Genomic DNA, 17290 nt, shown 5'->3' on the forward strand with positions numbered 1-17290 from the left:
TGAAGGCCACAGATATCCAACCATTCCCTTTTGTAAAACACAAGCCAGGTCATAATACTGGTATAACTGAGAACAAAGAAACCCAAGGATTCCCATATGGCGAGCTGAAGATGTGAACAAGTGCTTTTGGCAGAGACAGTTTAATCACTAAGCTAACAGTATTGCAGAACAGAGTTCAACCTAAAATGGGGGTTCTGTTGTAAAGTTATTGAAAGTCTGTGTGGAAAGTGGAGTGTCCTGCAGTGGGCTCTTTTAAAATTAAAAATGAATTAATTAACAATGTAACTATTCCCTTACCTCAAAAGGAATAAACAGTCATTGTCCCAGGAAATATTTAAAATATAGTAACATGCCCAGAATGGCAATGCTTTCTATACTATAGAGTGGAGGCGACTTAACTGGAAAGAGAAGTTACATTAGTGTGGGAAGAGACGAGGAGAGTACACAGCATTTGGGCTTGAGAAACACAGTGCCAGAAAAAACTGGTGTGGCCACACATGCTTCCCAAATAGCTTTACTCTGAGTGTTTATGGGGTATCAGGGAGCAAGGCCTTGAACCTGGCCCTCCAGCAGCCAGGCCCAGATGCGTTACTCTCTTCTCCTCGGTGCAGTTCTCAGACAGAGGACATTGCTGGCCTTTGACAGGGCTGAATGCTTGGCATCTTAAAGGGGTTAGTCAGGACCCGGAGTGACAAAGCCATAACATACTAGAAGCAAGAAGACTCTTATCCAGGCAAAGCGCTAGCCAAGCAGGAAACATCATACAGCACTTCCTGCCTGGGTTAGGGTTAGGGTTAGGGTTAGGGTTAGGGTAACCCTAACCCCATGGCCAGTGCTGAAATAGGCGGAGTCAGTTCAGAGTCTGAAAATATTTTACTGTCCAGAAGATGCTGCAAACCACAGTCCTGGTTGCTAACTATGCAAGGCAGCTGCACAAAGGGCCAAGAGCTTCCAGTTCTAGCCCAGTGGTTCCTGGCAGTGACTGGCTTTCTGTAATGCAGGTGGATGGTTCTCAACTGCCCATGATGCTGCAGGTGTCTAAAACAACACCCACAGTGTGGTGCAAGCTAATAACTCTTGTGCTAATATGTAAAACTGTGCAATCCCACTTCTGGGATGCTAGAGCCATTATTTTCAATGGCCATGGAGCCAAAGTGCAATTGCGCAGTTGTATGCATTAGTGCAAAAGTGGCGTGCTCCTGCACAGCACCACAGGTGATATCTAAGACACCTACAGCAGTGTGGGCTGAGATTGAACTACCCACTGTTACTCTGCGCAGAATGTCGGCTAGTCTCATCTTTGCTGTGCTGCAGTGCCACCCAGAGGCTGACCAGAGTACTGCTGCCCATCACCCCAGCCTCTCCAGGTGATCTGGGAAAATACAAAGGGCCTGGCTTACCTCATATACTGTAACTGTTGGTTCAGGCTTGGGTTTTTAGCCTGAGCAACTTGTCTCTATGAGTTCACACCTGCCCCTGCATCCAGCCACCCACCTTGTCCTGGAACTGTGCCTGCCTGCTCTGGAATCTGACTTACACACCATTGCTTTCCCCTCAGCTTGGCTGAGGCCTGATGGTGTGGGTCAGGCCTGCTCAACTTAGCCCCCCCAGCTGTTTTTGGACTACAGTTCCCATAATTCTCAGCCACAGCAGCCAATAGCTAGGGATTATGGGAATTGTAGGCCAACATCTGCAGGAGGGCCGAAGTTGAGCAGGCCTGGTGTGGGTGCTTGGTAGGCAAGTCACCAACTGTTAGCAATATCATCAATGTGCGTAGATTGTGAGTAGATTATATTGTGCACATGCATGTATATGCGCACACGCATGCACACACGGACAGAAACCAGCATCTGCTGGTGTTTCATTTTACCATACTTATAACAAGCCTGTCTTGGATATTATTTCTCTTTGTCTGTCTTGGGACTGTGCATTTATTCAAACACAAAAGTGCCCAACATCCTTGAGGTACACTCTTCCACCATCAAGCACTTTTGCTTTGGGTTTCATCCAACTTGCAGCTCCTCTCCTTACGCTGTATCTACACTAAGGAGAGGCAACCTTGACTCTCCAGCTGCTGTTGAACTGCAGCTCCTCTCATCAACCCCAGCCAAAACAAACTGGGGCTGGGGACGAGGGGAGCCACAGTTCAAAAAGAGCTGGAGAGCCAAGGTTGCTGACATTTGATCTACACCATAGGCTCAAAATGGTTTGGCAGCAATGCCCGGCCCCTCTCCCTATGAAACCCTGGGCACTGTAGTTCTGTGGCATGATGAATATTTCTAGATCCATGTGGTGGGCCATTTCACATGCAACGTTAGCCACATCCTTCAAGCAGCTGGCACACCGCAGTTCGTTTGCATAAATTGGGCCTCAGTGTGAGGATGAGTTTTTGAAACCAGCGGTCGTTCAGCAGTGGGGTGTACAAGTCTACATGTTCCGCAAAAATGTTGTCATAGTTGAGACACAAAGTGTTAACCTCCTGGTGCTAGGCAAAAATAAAGAGTTTGTTTTTGTTAATAGGTGCTTGTCTTACCTCACCCTTCTTGGAAATGCTTTCTTCACGCAAAGCCTGCAGCTTTCTAAAGTACACCGAGTCCAGCTGTCGAGTTTCTTCCATCAGCCCCACCTAATAAAAATAATATCTGATGTCATCTACACAGTGCACATTATAGAAAGAAAGATGAAGGGGTAGGAGAGGCAGCCTGCCAGTGCCAGTGGGTAGAAAAGAACCGCATTTGCCAGTAACAAGACAGATGCTCAGAAGGCATATCACTGGGAGCGGCATCCTTGGAGCAGATGATTCAAGCCGATCTGCTGTAACAGCTGAACCAAAATTTCCTCTGAGAGCGGGATACCCTCACCCTCACACGGATGTAATGCATAATACAAAAGATAGCGCAACAAAGATACTAAGCCTTTGTGGAAGCTAAAGAAGGGGGAAAGGATTTGCATTCAGGAGGAACATCCAATAATTTGAGATAAACTCACTCAGGGATCAGTATTAAGTTTCAGTTAACAACAAAATATAAATACTCAGAAGCATCTGGATAATGCCCTGATTCTAGAAGCATTGGAAATAACACAGTGACCTAATGCTCAAATGGCTATATTATTATATAGTGAAAAATGGACAATGTGGCTCTTTGTCAGTCAAGCTGACCTGCACCTCCTAAGCAACAGACATTACATTCAAGCCATGCTTTAACTTGAGACCTCAGGATTGACTCCCAAAACGAGGACCAAAGTTCTCAAATGTGATGTGGGTTTTCCCTTGATCAAATTTTGTGTGTGTGTTTTTTTGTTTGAAAAATATTTCTCTGTGTTGGCTTTGAGTCATTTTGCCATGCAAAGTCAGTGCTGGGAGTACTCATCCAGCTTGAACACAAACAATGGGGAAGAGCAGCACAGCTCTTTCCCCCTGAAGAAACATTTCCACCCCAGCCCACAGCCACATCAGAGGAGAGGAGAGCTGGTCTTGTGGTAGCAAGCATGACTTGTCCCCTTAGCTAAGCAGGGTCCACCCTACTTGCATGTGAATGGGAGACTAGAAGTGTGAGCACTATAAGATATTCCTCTCAGGGGATGGAGCCACTCTGGGAAGAGCAGAAGGTTTCAAGTTCCCTCTCTGGCTTCTCCAAGATAGGGCTGAGAGATTCTTGCCTGCAACCTTGGAGAAGCCACTGCCAGCCTGTGAAGACAATAGAGAGCTAGATAAGACCAATGGGTCTGACTCACTATATGGCAGTTTCCTATGTTCCTATTTATTAATATTTACTATGGGGCTGGGTTATCATGTTACCAGCACTGGACTGATGTGCCAGTATAGCCCCAAAGATAAAACGCTATTTTAAAAATTGTCTTTAAATCCTCTTATACAAGTAATGTACACCCGGTAGGGTTGAAAATACGAGAGCTTTAAAAGCACCAACAGGCTCATAGCTAGACGTTTTGTGGTAAGGGGGACCTGGGGAGTTAGCAAGCATTGAAGAGCTGCCAGAACACAAATACAGGTTGTCCAATATTTTACAGTTATTTGTTTGAATGATTTCTTAGTGAGCAACTGGGTAGAATACTTCTCAACACTTATCCTTACATCACCACAAGTAGAAGTGACTAGGTATTTACTTTTTTAAAAACACATTAGGCTTGTTCTCACAATCACGAAGAGGCCTCCTACCCAAGTTCAGGAACTGTGTGCACTCCCATTTCTGCTCATGTGAAAGTTGAAAACAAGACTGAAGGTATCAGCAGTGACTCTGTGCTAAGCAGCAGCTAGGACAGAGAGATTTTCCTCCTACCTTGTTAAAGACCTGGGTACAGCTGCGCTTAGCACACAGTCAGTGCAGGCACCTTCATCTCACAAGCAGAAAATGGGAGTGTGTACAGCTCCTGAACTAGGGTAGGACGGATCTTCTGCCCTATTCATAATTGTGTGAACTAGCCTACTGAAAATGGAAGGAAGGATCAGGTATATCCCTGAGGGGGGGGGGTCACCTCCACCTCCTGGCTACAGCCATTGTGCACAGATAATAAAGTTGGAGGCAGTACCCATTTAGAGAAAGAGAGTGAAAAGGGACCAATAATCCCCTCTTCTACCATGTACCACTGCCAGCTGCAGGTTTTTTAGGGACCAAGCAAGATGCCTTCAAGAGGGCCCAACTCCTCCTTGCTGCTTTTGCCAATTTGCACAGCCAGCCCGAGGAAGAGGGTGAGCTGAGCAGAGGCTGCTACTCTTTCTCTTTGCTCCTACCAATACTCATTCTGAGAGGGCAGGGAACTAAGCAGAAAGGAGCAGGCAGGGGGGAGGGGCTCTAGGGGTTGGTAACAGGCCATCTGCAGAGACAGGTGCCCAACAATACTAACTCCTGATGCCAGTCCTGTTCTACATTGAGCAAATTCACCTCAGTCCTAAAGGGAGTGATGGGTGAAATCCCATGCAAAGCAAACAGAAAGGTGAGAGAGCGAGAGAGAGAGAGAGAGAGAGAGAGAGAGAGAGAGAGAGAGAGAGAGAGCGCTGTTGTGAACAGAAGCAATGGTGCTGGCAAGATTATGGTGCAACAATCCTCCTGACTAGCAGGGACTATGAGAATGAGACTGTGGTTCAGTGATAGAACATCTGCTTTGCATGCAGAAGGTCTTAGGTTCAATCTCTGGTATCTCCAGGTAGGCCTTGGAGAAGATTTCTGCCTGAAACCTTGGAGAGCCACAGCCAATCAGAGCAGACAATTACTGAGCTAGATGGGCCAATGGTTTTACTTGGTATAAAGCAACTTTGTCTGTACCTATGACTTCAGTCCCCTAATGATTCTTTTCAACCTCTGGGGACAAACTACACCTGATGCTCAGTCAAACAGCAAGTGTTTCCCCCAAGGTGGTGGTAGTTTTACTCAAAGCAACAATGGCAGAAAGCAGTCAAGCTCATTTTCTTATCAAAACCATCCCCTCCACTCATCCTCCTTTTTGCCCCAGTAAGGGAAAAATACAAGTCTACAAACCTCTCTGCAAATTGGAGAGGGCAACTTTGCGAAGAAAAATGTCCCACTGGAAAAAAAGAGACTCATCCTTCCCCAAGCTTCCAAACCAGATAGTAGTATGATCCTTACCATTCCTCCTCTTGGACTCCTGGTTGCGGGGTCCTCACCTCCCTACCCTTTTCTCCTCTTGCTCAGCTCCTTACTTGCTCTCAGCAAAACAGCCAAATTTCCTCACTCTGTCCTTGGCTCTAGGCTCCTTGCCAGAACACACACTCTTCTTTCAATCTTTCATGTGGCAAAAGCTAAACTTGGAGTGTGCTTTTAACTTGGGGATAACAAAGATCCAAGGAAGAAAGATCAGAGAGTCCACATTTGATTTCTGACTGTCTCTTGTTCATATGTGCTGTAGTCTGGCCAGAGCCCCTGCTAGCAGACAAGCCATATTTCTCTTAAGATCATTGCTTGGAAAGGGCTAAATAAAATATTGGCTTGTGGGCCCCCATTAAGAGTGGAGCCTCTGAGCAGTTGCAAACATGGCATCAATGTCAGTGACATCCCTGCACTGGATGGATAGCTGTCTCCAGTTCTCTCCACTATAAATGAGGACATTGGCTTGGGGAAATACGAGGTGTAGATGGCTAGCTATATCACTGCATCACGTGCTGGAAGGAAGCCATCCAAACTGGTTGGCCCTTACTTTCACCAGATGGAGGAGCTAGAAAATAGCAATATTTAGAAGGCTGGTTTAGGAAAATACCTTTTGACTAGAGGTTCTGCACTCATGGGATCAGTATAATGGAAGACCTATGTCACTGTTTGCTTGAAGGTGCCATAAATAAAAGGGGAAAGGAACAAAATTTCAAGCCTAGCTTCTTACTGGAACTAATTATTAATCCACTCTACAGAAAGCTGAGCATGTACTTTCTTAGCAAAGACAGAGATATAAGCACTAAGGTAGCCTCCTTTGCTGTTGTAAAATTGCATCAAAAGTATTTTGACAGAAATGTAGTTGTTGGAACTATTAATAACACAGTTTTATTTTACAGGATGATGTAAAGAGAAGTGACTGTACTTTTTGTTATGGCTTATAGTCTCAACAATAATTTTTGAATTTGAAAGACAGACTTAAAGCTTGGAACTGATTATGTAGTGGCAACAGGAGGACTGATGCTCTTGGACATCTTCCTTATTGGTCCTGAAGTGATTCAAAGCTGGACGACTTCCAAATTCAGGGATTTCAAATTCAACAGCTTTCCAAATGGGGCGCATGGAGAATTCACAACAAATTAGCTTCCTTCTTACCCAGTACTATCTACTCTTAGATTACCTGCCCATACGTTTCTCTGTCTTGTTCCACCATTTTCATCCATGGATCCAAGAGAAGGGTGAGTATATATTCTTCTGCTGGGTCAAAAAGATCCTCAAATGGTGGCTCAGTTTTCTGATAAATCTCACTTTTTGTAATTTGTTGTAGCCCAATGTCCATACTGGCAGAAGGTGCAATGTAAGTGGCGTAAAGAAACTGTATAAGTGGAAGAGAAGCTTTAATATTAATTTTGGCTTTCTATCCTCATTCTGCTATTAATTGTTCCAAAATTCGATGTCTATCTTAGGCTCTCCCCACCCACTTACACATTCTGTATTAAAAATGTCTGCTTTTCTTCTCAGTGTGTAATGATGTGTTTGGTGGCTCACATTCTCTGCAGCAAAATGCTGCATGTATCTAAAACACTGCCTGCACTGTTGCAGAACAGAGCTGTTTTGCTGCAACTTAAAATTAAAAATACAGTATTTGATGTGCATGTGTGAATGAGCCACCTCAGTCATCACTGAATAACCAATGCTTTTCAGCAGACACCCTTGACACACATTCAGACTTTATCTACACCAGGGATGCTCAACTTCGGCCCTCCTGCAGATGTTGGCTGACAACTCCCATAATCCCTGGCTATTGGCCACTGGTTGGGGATTATGGAAGTTATAGTCCACAAAATAGCTAGAAGGCCAAAGTTGAGCAGGCCTGATCTACACATTGAGCAAAATGGCCTAAGGAAACAGAGGAGACTGTGCCATTTCAGACTGCATTGGGGAGATCAACAGCACAGCAGTGAGTGTGCTGGGCCAGAATCTTTCTCCTTGATGTGCTAGTTAGTTTTTTACTTTCATAAGTTTTTATTTTAATATAGGGGAATATTCAAAAATCACACCCTCCACTTTTAGTCTGCAGTGGTACAGTCCATTCTATCATCTGACATCTCATTTTGCCACCATGTGTAAAACAGATATGCCTCAGTTATAAGTCATCAAATATATATTTGGGAATCAGGTCTCAGTTTCAAACAATGGTCATACATTTTTTGACCATACATACATCAGCCAATGAGGGTTGCTCTCTATGAGCTACAGAATGTGGCTGCTGTGACATTTAGAACAAGTCATAATTTCCACAATATGTCAGTCTTGGACTAGTAAGGAAGTGAGTAGGCAGGAACTAATTGGATTCAGAGGAATATCTGAAAGGCAGGAAGTGATCAAGGAGATCATTCATTTCCTATGGTTTGAGCTGCCTAAATTTAAAAACCCTTATATATTATTTATTTATTTATTTATTTATTTATTTAATTTAACATTTTTATACCGCCCAAAACGTATGTCTCTGGGCAGTTTACAACATGATAAAAACTACATTAAAACATTAGTTAAAAACAAAAACAAGAAATTTAAAACACAATTAAAAAATTTAAAAAACAATGTTCTAGAACAACATTAAAACAATAAATCTGGGTGAACAGGTGTGTCTTTAAAGACTTTTCAAAAATTGTCAGAGATGGGGAGGTTCTTATTTCACTAGGGAGCGCATTCCAAAGCCTTGGGGCAGCAACAGAGAAGGCCCGTCCCTGAGTAGCTACCAGATGAGCCGGTGGCCACCCAAAACTCACGTCACTTGGCGGTTTACAACAAGCAAACAAAAAGTTAAAACATTAGTTAAAATAAATGACAAAAAACTTAAAACAGTAGTTAAAACAAAATAAATGACATAGTAAAAGTTAAAACATTACAACAATTTAAATTTTAAAACAACATTTTAAAATGAGGTTAAAACTGTTAAAACAATATTTAATTAAAAGCCTGGGTGAATAGGTGCATCTTTAAGACTTTTAAAAAGTTGTCAGAGATGGGGAGGCTGTTATTTCAGCAGGGAGCACTTTCCAAACCTCTGGGGCAGAGGAGGAGAAGGCCCATCCCTGAGTAGCCACCAGACAAGCCGATGGCAAATGCAGACGGACCTCTCCTGATGATCTCAATGGGCAGTGGGGTTCATAACGAAGAAGATGTTCTCTTAAAAACCCAGGGCCCAAGCTGTTTAGGGCTTTATAGGTTATAACTAACACCTTGTATTTTGCCTGGAAACATATCAGCAGCCAGTGTAACTCCTTCAATACAGGAGTAATATGGTCTCTCCTAGATGCCCCAGAGACTAGCCTGGCTGCTGCATTCTGAACCAACTGTAGTTTCCAGACTACATACAAGGGCAGCCCCACTTAGAGTGCATTACAGTAATCCAGTCTGGAGGTTACCAGCAGATGTACCACTGTTTTGAGGTCATCTGTCTCAAGAAAGGGACGCAGCTGGTGTATCAGCCGAAGCTGATAGAAGGCACCTCTGGCCACTGCCTCAACCTGCAACACCAGGGAGAGACTTGGATCCAGAAGCACCCCCAGACTGCGTACCTGTTCCTTCTGGGGAAGTGTGACCCCATCAAGAACAGGCAGATCAAAATCGTCTCGTGAGTTTCAACCCCACACAGTGAGTACCTCCATCTTATCTGGATTCAGTCTTATCTGGATTCATATATATCGTTTAGTTGAGGATGACTGATAAATGCTCACAAATTATCCCTGAGCCTGGATTTGAGTCAAAGACAATTTGCATCACTTTCCCTTGCAGGTGTACTGTGTGCACTCTTCTAAGATGTTAACTGGTATAAAATGGGGAATGACTTTCTATCATTTTTCAAGTGCCAAGGGGTAAATATTTTAGGATTTCTTGTTGGAGATGAACTTCCAGTGCATCGACCTTTTGCACCATCTGTCCTAATGACCACTAGGGGCATTGGGAGTAGAGACAGTGAGTAGGGGTCTCCCTATCTGTCCCTACTCTATGACCCCTGAACTGACTCTACAGCACTTCCTGTGCTGAGTCACAATCCTTCCTTTCTTCCTAGAGAGCAGATGGAAACATCTTTCTCTCTCCCCTTACCTATCCACTATGTAGTCCTTTAGATTAGATATAGGTCTTTCCTATCTAAGTGTATTCAACCAATAATTATTTAGTGTTTAGTCATACAAGGATCTCCATGTGTTTTCTCTAAATAGCTGCAATATCCAAACCATCCTCTGCTACCTACTCTGTAACTGGAGTGTGTGCTCATTCCTTAGTGCTCTGCTTTTTTACCTATTTGGGGTAAAAATCAACAACCTCTAACATTTCTTCCCCTCACTGTCTAAATGAATATTTCATTAGAATTCTGGGCATTAGAATTTATAACATGTAGCAACCACTGTTCCCTGTAAGAGAGATCCCTCACTGTGGTTGACTACAACTCCCATAATCCCCAACTGCAATAGCTTTTGGCAATTGCAACCCAAGATAAACTCATCCAGTGTTTAAAAAACAACTAGGAAGACATTTATGATGCACACTGCGTTGCACTCTAAATATTTACTGATTCATTGTACTGCATGTAAGGTTAACTCCATGTGCATGAAAAGTTATAGTGAATTAAGACTGTGTTGAGCTACAAAATATCAGACAATATATATTACAGCTCCTCTTTTGGCCTAGCTGACTGTAAAATAAATGAAATTTCAGATACAACTCTAATAAAACACAACAGTACCAGATCTTGCAAGCCCTGTGGAAGGATCCCAAAGTCTAATGCTTGAGTTACATCACATTTTAACGCACTCTACACTTTTCACGTGTAAAAGGCTAACTTAGCAAAGAACAGCCCAGACATTAAATAATGCAACATCTATAAAACTGTTTTTCTTAGAAGGAGATTAGCCATTTTATTCAGTCAGCCAGGCAGCTTCAAGGCTAAATAGACTGCCCTCCTATGACTCATAAACCAACACATAAGAGCTGAGAAAAGGAAAGGATGAAAGGGGGGGGGGAGTTTTCCTTGCTGGAAATGTTTTCTCACCAATGTGTGTTTTTAGTGGCTCAGACATCTTCTTGTTTTACACATTGGGAAAGTGGCATGTCCTTAATAGCACGATTAACAGGCCTTGTGTGGAACATCAAGTCTTAAATGTTATTATATGATGAACACTATGTTTTCTTACAATTGCCATACAGGAGGTTTTCCAAGGCTTCTGAATTAAGATCCAGTTCCTTCTCCATTCTGACCCAGACAAACTTGATTGACAAATATCTCAGTAGCACAAACCACATCCAAGCCTAGCCTGCCCACTACCTAGTAATACTTCACCTGTTGTTTCCTCCACTCATTCAGTAAGATTGCACTGGAGTACTGAAAGAGTAGAGCATTTGTTCCCTATTTGATCTGGTAAAGCCTTTCGTAACTTTCTTCTGAGTACTTGTATCATTTTTATAAACTCTTACCTATTCTGTTAGTGCAGAGATGAACAACGTGCCATCCTTCTTCACGCTATATTTTATTTTTAAAAACTGTCGCTTTTCAATTGGAAAAAATCTACAAAGTGATGTTTAAATACTGTAGAGTATATTAAAACAGAAAACAATAAAAGCCATAAAAGGCAACTATCACAAAGAAAGTCAGTAAAACTGCAAGTTAATAAAACTTGGAGCAGGAGCATAAGTAAGGCAAAATCCTTGGGGAATACAACAGTCTTGATCACATGCCTAAATGCAGGACCCTCACAAATTGGTTCATGGAAAGCATTCCAAAGACTGGGCGCCACCCTTTTCCAGACACCATCCCACCACATGCTGACAGCAAGACCTCTTGGGAAAGTCTCTGAAACTGAAGGTTCATATGAAGAAGGCAGTCCCTCATTTTAAGCCATCAAGGATCTTGTTAGACCTCTGGGAATCACAGTTGTTTGTGTGTTTGCATTTAGAAGAAAGCTGAAGACAGACAACAGTGTTTAAGAGAGCTGAAAGTGGTGTGATAGAGGCACCCCCAGTTGTAATACATTTCTTTATATCCCATATCATTTCATCCCATGTCAGCACTGCAGAGACCTTCAAAACTTGTGGGACAGTGGTGGGAAGTGGTTCATGTCCTTCTGTATTGCCCTTTCATCCGAGATATTAGTGCTGATTTTTTTACCCCTATTTTACAAAAAATACCAGTTTGGCCTGATGTGTTTTATTTTTCCTTTCTTCTCTCTGATCAGAATTCCTACATTGCTGATAGAGTCGCTATGTTCCATGCTGCTGCTTCCACTGTCGCAATAAATTGATTAAGTAGCATTAACCCTTCTTATGCTTTTATGATGGATTTTTATGTACAGTGTGTGATGTATAATTTGGCATGTGGGTTCTGTATTTTACTTGATTTCTGCTGATCTGTGACCATAATAAAAATCTATCCCATGAACAAAGATAACAGTGGGATGAGTGTAGACACTACAGAAAGCAATGGCTCTATCTTACCATTTCCAGTTCACAGGAGGGAAAAGCCCTGCTCTTTGTCTCCAGCAGTCTAATCTTTTAACCCTTCATAGTTGCAGACAGAAGTTCGGACTTATATACCCAATGTATTTCCCCCCAGTGGCGAACACTATATCAAGGGCAGTTTCCCTCTCCATTTATGCTTCCTAAACTCTCACTGGAGTTTCATTAAATGGCCCTCACAGGATAGTGCTCCACACAATCATAGTATGATACTGTCCATTACATGAAGGAAAAAAAGTGATTTAACTGGTTGTCTATAAATGCCTGAAAAGTTCAAACAAAAGTCACAGTACATATAATAGCATATCAGACTTCATTTATTCAGCAATTTATTTTTTTCTTCAGTAAAAGAATGCATTTTCCTATATTACCTCTATATATTTCTCTATAATATAAAGTGTATTAAAGTTTAAGATGGGCCTAAAGCAGATTCCAGATGTGGACTCTGCTCAGGGTTTGCATCTTTATATCATTTATAAAGGCAAAATCTGGAGACAGTAAATTCAGCCCTCTTTTCCCCCTACCCATCCCCCAAAATCAAGTTAACATTCAGGCATAAAACTCTGCATTAAAAAAAATATATCGGGGCACAACCCATCCAGCATTAAATGTTAGGCCCTTTTGAATTCAATAGGAAAGAGTTAAGCACATGCTTTGCTATGTAAGAAAATTAGGAGGCATACTCACACACCCACACATAAAATTCAGGTTGTCAGTATTGTTCTTAAGCAATTTGATTTCTATACATGGAGCAGTGGTAGTTCTTTTCATCTAAGAAATCATCTCTGGTATAACAGTACATTTCTCATAACAGTTTTACATTTTTCTACCTCTAACCAGCATTCTCCACTCCCCCCACTCCCGACCATAACCGATTCCCACATGTTTGTCGTTTTGCTTTTCCAATTTATTTTGCACTTTACTATATGTACTTATAGCAAAATAACCACATGCATTCCTTTCACTACACATACAGTGACACACCCCCTGGAATGTGCTGTTGTTTCTTTAGCATATCGTAAAGCTTGGGTGGAAATACTGAAGAAATGAGGAATGCTTCAGAGTAATCAAATGTACTCCTTATTTTCTGTGCCATAATGAGTGAACAAAAAAAGTCTGTATGAAAGACTTTGGACACAATGCACCCAAGCTCTATGCAAAATACAATGAAATAAATGGGAGCTTGAGCATTCGTCTGCACCTCCCATTCAGTTCTGTGGAACATGTGCAGGAGAAGTTTCCTGGAGATTCTGCTCATATCCCTGTTGTTAATAACTGTTTATTTGGATTACAAACTCAACCCATTGCTGGGGCTCCAGGAAGGCTGCAGCATAGTAAAGCCCTGCTGTACTGGATGAAAGATCTAGCTAGTCCAGTATCCTGTTTCTCACACTGACCAACCAGATTCCTCTGGGAAGCCCATGAGCAGGACATATAAGCAAAAATCCCTCTCTTGCTATTGCTTCCCAGCAACTGGTATTCAACACATAAAAACACACATACATCAAGCATCCCTATAAAATCGGATAAAATAAGCACACGCTAAAACCTCATGCCCAATTAGAAGCTTAACCCTAGCCACCAAATATCAAGGTCTTGCAATGCATCCCAAAGGGGTTTAAGCCTGGGCTTTTTGCCAGGCTCCAGGGGAAGGGGGTAGGGGGCGTGCCTGAAGGCCAAGGCATGAGATGTGGCTGCCGCAGAGACGGCTTTAATTCTCCCTCTGTGGCAGCTGTCGCTATGTGGAGAGCCCTTGATGCACAGCAGCTCACCACACAGATCAGATGGTTTTCTTCATGCCATGTTTTAATTATTCTTTAAACATATTTATATCCTACCTTTCAGTTAAAAAACAAACAAACTGCAAGAGAGCTAGCATGCAACACTATAAAACAATCCATTTGTAAATTCAACTTCTAATCATGCTCCTAGCAAAACCAGCATTAAAACAATAGTAAATGGACACAAAAACATATAAAGAAAACAGTGGCTGACATCCTGACTACTGCTCTGTGTGTGCGTCTGACATCAGTGTGTCCAAAACACAGGCACCCTTGCACAAGAGTGCAAGTACTTTTGGAGCTTCTGAAGTACAGGGAAGCTCTGGAAGTATTTGTGTGCTTGCACAAAAGCATCCGAGTCTTCAGAAGTGTGGAGACTAGTGCAGGGGCTAGAGCTGTGTGTGTGCTATGTTAGAAGTACATACACAGCAGGGAGGTCAGGGAACAAGCACACGCCTCCTACCTCACTCTCCAGTCGACGGGGGCTTCACGCTGCCGGCAGCTACTCCCAAGCAACCGGCAGCCATCTTTATTTATTTATTATTATTATTATTATTATTATTATTATTATTATTATTATTACTTAAACTTTTATACCGCCCTTCCAAAAGGCTTGCTTGCACAGTGCATCATGGGATACCTGGCAACCCTGGCTTACTCCCCCCCCCCCGCAATCGCCACTGGGCTCACTGCTGCACTGCTCCTGTGGGCACACAGGCAGTGGAGCCCTGATGGGTAAATGGTCATCTGAGGAAAGACCAGTAGGGTCATGCCTTCCACCCAGCCCAGCCCCATATTATGGTGATGGACCCCATATTATTCTATTAAAAACTCAGGAGAATAAAGTTGATTTGATCAGGTGCCTAAGGGTCACCAGAGCAGGCATCATATGAGTTTCCATGGTAAGAGTATTCTGCAACAGGGGTGCCACCATGAAGAAAGCCTTGGCTCTGGTTGCCACCTCCCTGATCTCCGAATTAGGTTGCGAGGTGTTGACCTGGAGGGTCTACAAGTCTCTGCTCAGCAGCAGAGCATGCAGAAGGTCCCGGGTTCAATCCCTGGCATCTCCAGGGCTGGGAAAGAGTCCTCTTTGAAACCCTTACAGGCGTGCCGACAATACTGAGCTAGAAGAACCCGTGGTCTGACTTGGCATAAGTCAACTTGCTATATTCCTATGAGAGTGCAAACAGAAGTGACATTTCCTTTTCCAACAGTCCCTCCTCTACTGCTTGTTGCAATCAGAGGCAGAAGAAGAGACTGAACAAAAGGACAATTGGGACACTCTCATTTCATCTAGGCTTCCAAGAGACAGGCAGCCTCCAGGCAAGAATCTGCCTCTGAAGCCAGGGGCATCCAAGTGTAGAGCTTAGCTGGATCAGTATGGAGTGTTTATTTATTTATATTTATATCCTGCTCTTCCTCCAAGGATCTGCTAAAACTGCTAACAGTATAATGCCTTTATACAAAACTATGGTGTGGTCACACTTGGAGTACTGCATACAATTCTGGTCCCCACATCTAAATAAGAGCATTGTAGAACTGGAAAAGGTGCAGAAGAGGGCAACCAAGATGATCAGGGGCCTAGAGCACCTTCCTTATGAGGCAAGGCTACAGCACCTGGGGCTTTTTAGTTAAGAAAAAAGACGACTGCGGGGAGACATGACAGAGGTCTATAAAATTATGCATGGTGTGGAAAACGTGGATCAAGACAGAGAAACTTTTTCTCTTCACACATAATACTAGAACTAGGGATCATCCCATGAAATTGATTGCCAGGAAATTTAGGACCAAGATACAGAAGTACTTTTTCATACAACACATAATCAACTTGTGGAATTCTCTGCCACAAGAAGTGGTGACAGCCAACAACCTGAATGGCTTTAAGAGGGGTTTGGATAATTTCATGGAGGAGAGGTCTATCAACAGCTACTAGTCAGAGGGCTATAGGCTACCTCCAGCCTCACAGGCAGGATGCCTCTGAATACCAGTTGCAGGGGAGTAACAGCAGGAGAGAGCAGGGGCGTAGCTAGGGGAGAGGAGGCCCGTGTTCAGCACTTTCTCTGGCGGCCCCCCAGTGTGAGGGAGATAATGCAGAAAATAGGGAGGGGTGGATCTGGAGGGCCCTCAGGAGCTGGGGGCCCGTGTTCTTTGAACCCTTTTGTTCAATTATAGCTACGCCCCTGGGAGAGAGGGCATGCCCTCAACTCCTGTCTGTAGGCTCCCAGAGGCATCTGGTGGGCCACTGTGTGAAACAGGATGCTGGACTAGATGGGCCTTGGGCCTGATCCGGCAGGGCTGTTCTTATTTATTTATTATTATTTATTTAAAATATTTATACCTTGTCCCTCCAGTGCACTACTGAGCAGGGTGGCTCGCAACAATAAGATAGACACAAGATACAATAAAAGTAATAAAATTAACTAAATTTTTAAAAAGTTGTCAGATTAAAAAACACAATCATTATTTGGTTCAAATTAAAGGTTATTTTAAAAGCTAAAGAACCTACCAGATATAACAAAATAATGGAGCATTAAAAAGCCTCCTTAAAAAGGTGCATTTTAAGATATTTTTTAAGAACACTGAGGGAGGGAGCATGGCGAAGCTCTTCAGGGAGGGCATTCCAAAGCCAAGGGGTCACAACCGAAAAGGCCCTGTCTCTAGTCCCCACCAACTGGATCTCTGTTAGTGGCGGGGCCATAGCATGGCCTAGGATGATGAGCAGAGGGCCCTGGCAGATTATGGGAGAATGCAGTCTGACAGGTACCCTAGCCCCAAGCCATGTAGGGCTTTAAAGGTCAAAACCAGCACCTTGAATCTAGCTCGGAAGTGGACCAGTAGCCAATGAAGCTGACGCAGGATTGGTGTAATACTTGTGAAGTGACTTGCACCCACGAGCATGCTTGTGGCAGCATTCTGAACCAGCAGAAGCTTCCAAACAGTCTTCGAGGGCAGCCCCACACAGAGGGCACTGCAGTAGTCGAATCTGAATGTTACCTACGCATGAGTGACTGAGGTCAGGTCCAACTTCTCCAAGTAGGGTCGCAGTGGGCGTACCAGCCTTAGTTGTTAAAAGGTGCTTCTGTACACCACCGCCACCTGCGCCTCCAAGGACAACATTGGCTCCAGAAGCACTCCCAAGCTGAGGTCTTGGTCTTTCAGATGGAGCGTGACCCCATCCATGATCAGATTTACCTCATTACTCAGATGATCAGTTCTATCAACCCAGAGCACTTCTGTCTTATCTGGATTGAGTTTCAGCTTGTTTGCCTCACCTGTATACCAGGGAGTCGCTTGGGCTCGGTGGGTCGGGAGAGGGCGCCTCAGCACGACCATGTCAATCGCCCAACCCATCTCCTCATACCAAAGGGA

General features: G+C 43.4%; 1 protein-coding gene across 2 annotated transcripts in view; it reads right to left on the reverse strand.

The window, feature by feature from the left end:
- Positions 1 to 17290, reverse strand: part of RGS22 (regulator of G protein signaling 22) — a 128649-nt gene that overhangs the window by 46592 nt on the left and 64767 nt on the right. For both annotated transcript variants that reach the window (XM_053250539.1, XM_053250540.1), the window contains exons 16-17: positions 6802 to 6996; positions 2534 to 2626 (exon numbers count right to left, since the gene is read on the reverse strand). In XM_053250539.1, the coding sequence (XP_053106514.1) occupies positions 2534 to 2626; positions 6802 to 6996 (288 nt within the window). The remainder of the gene's footprint in view (positions 1 to 2533; positions 2627 to 6801; positions 6997 to 17290) is intronic.

Source organism: Hemicordylus capensis, chromosome 4, assembly GCF_027244095.1.
Source record: "Hemicordylus capensis ecotype Gifberg chromosome 4, rHemCap1.1.pri, whole genome shotgun sequence".
Classification (NCBI taxonomy): Eukaryota; Metazoa; Chordata; class Lepidosauria; order Squamata; family Cordylidae; genus Hemicordylus; species Hemicordylus capensis.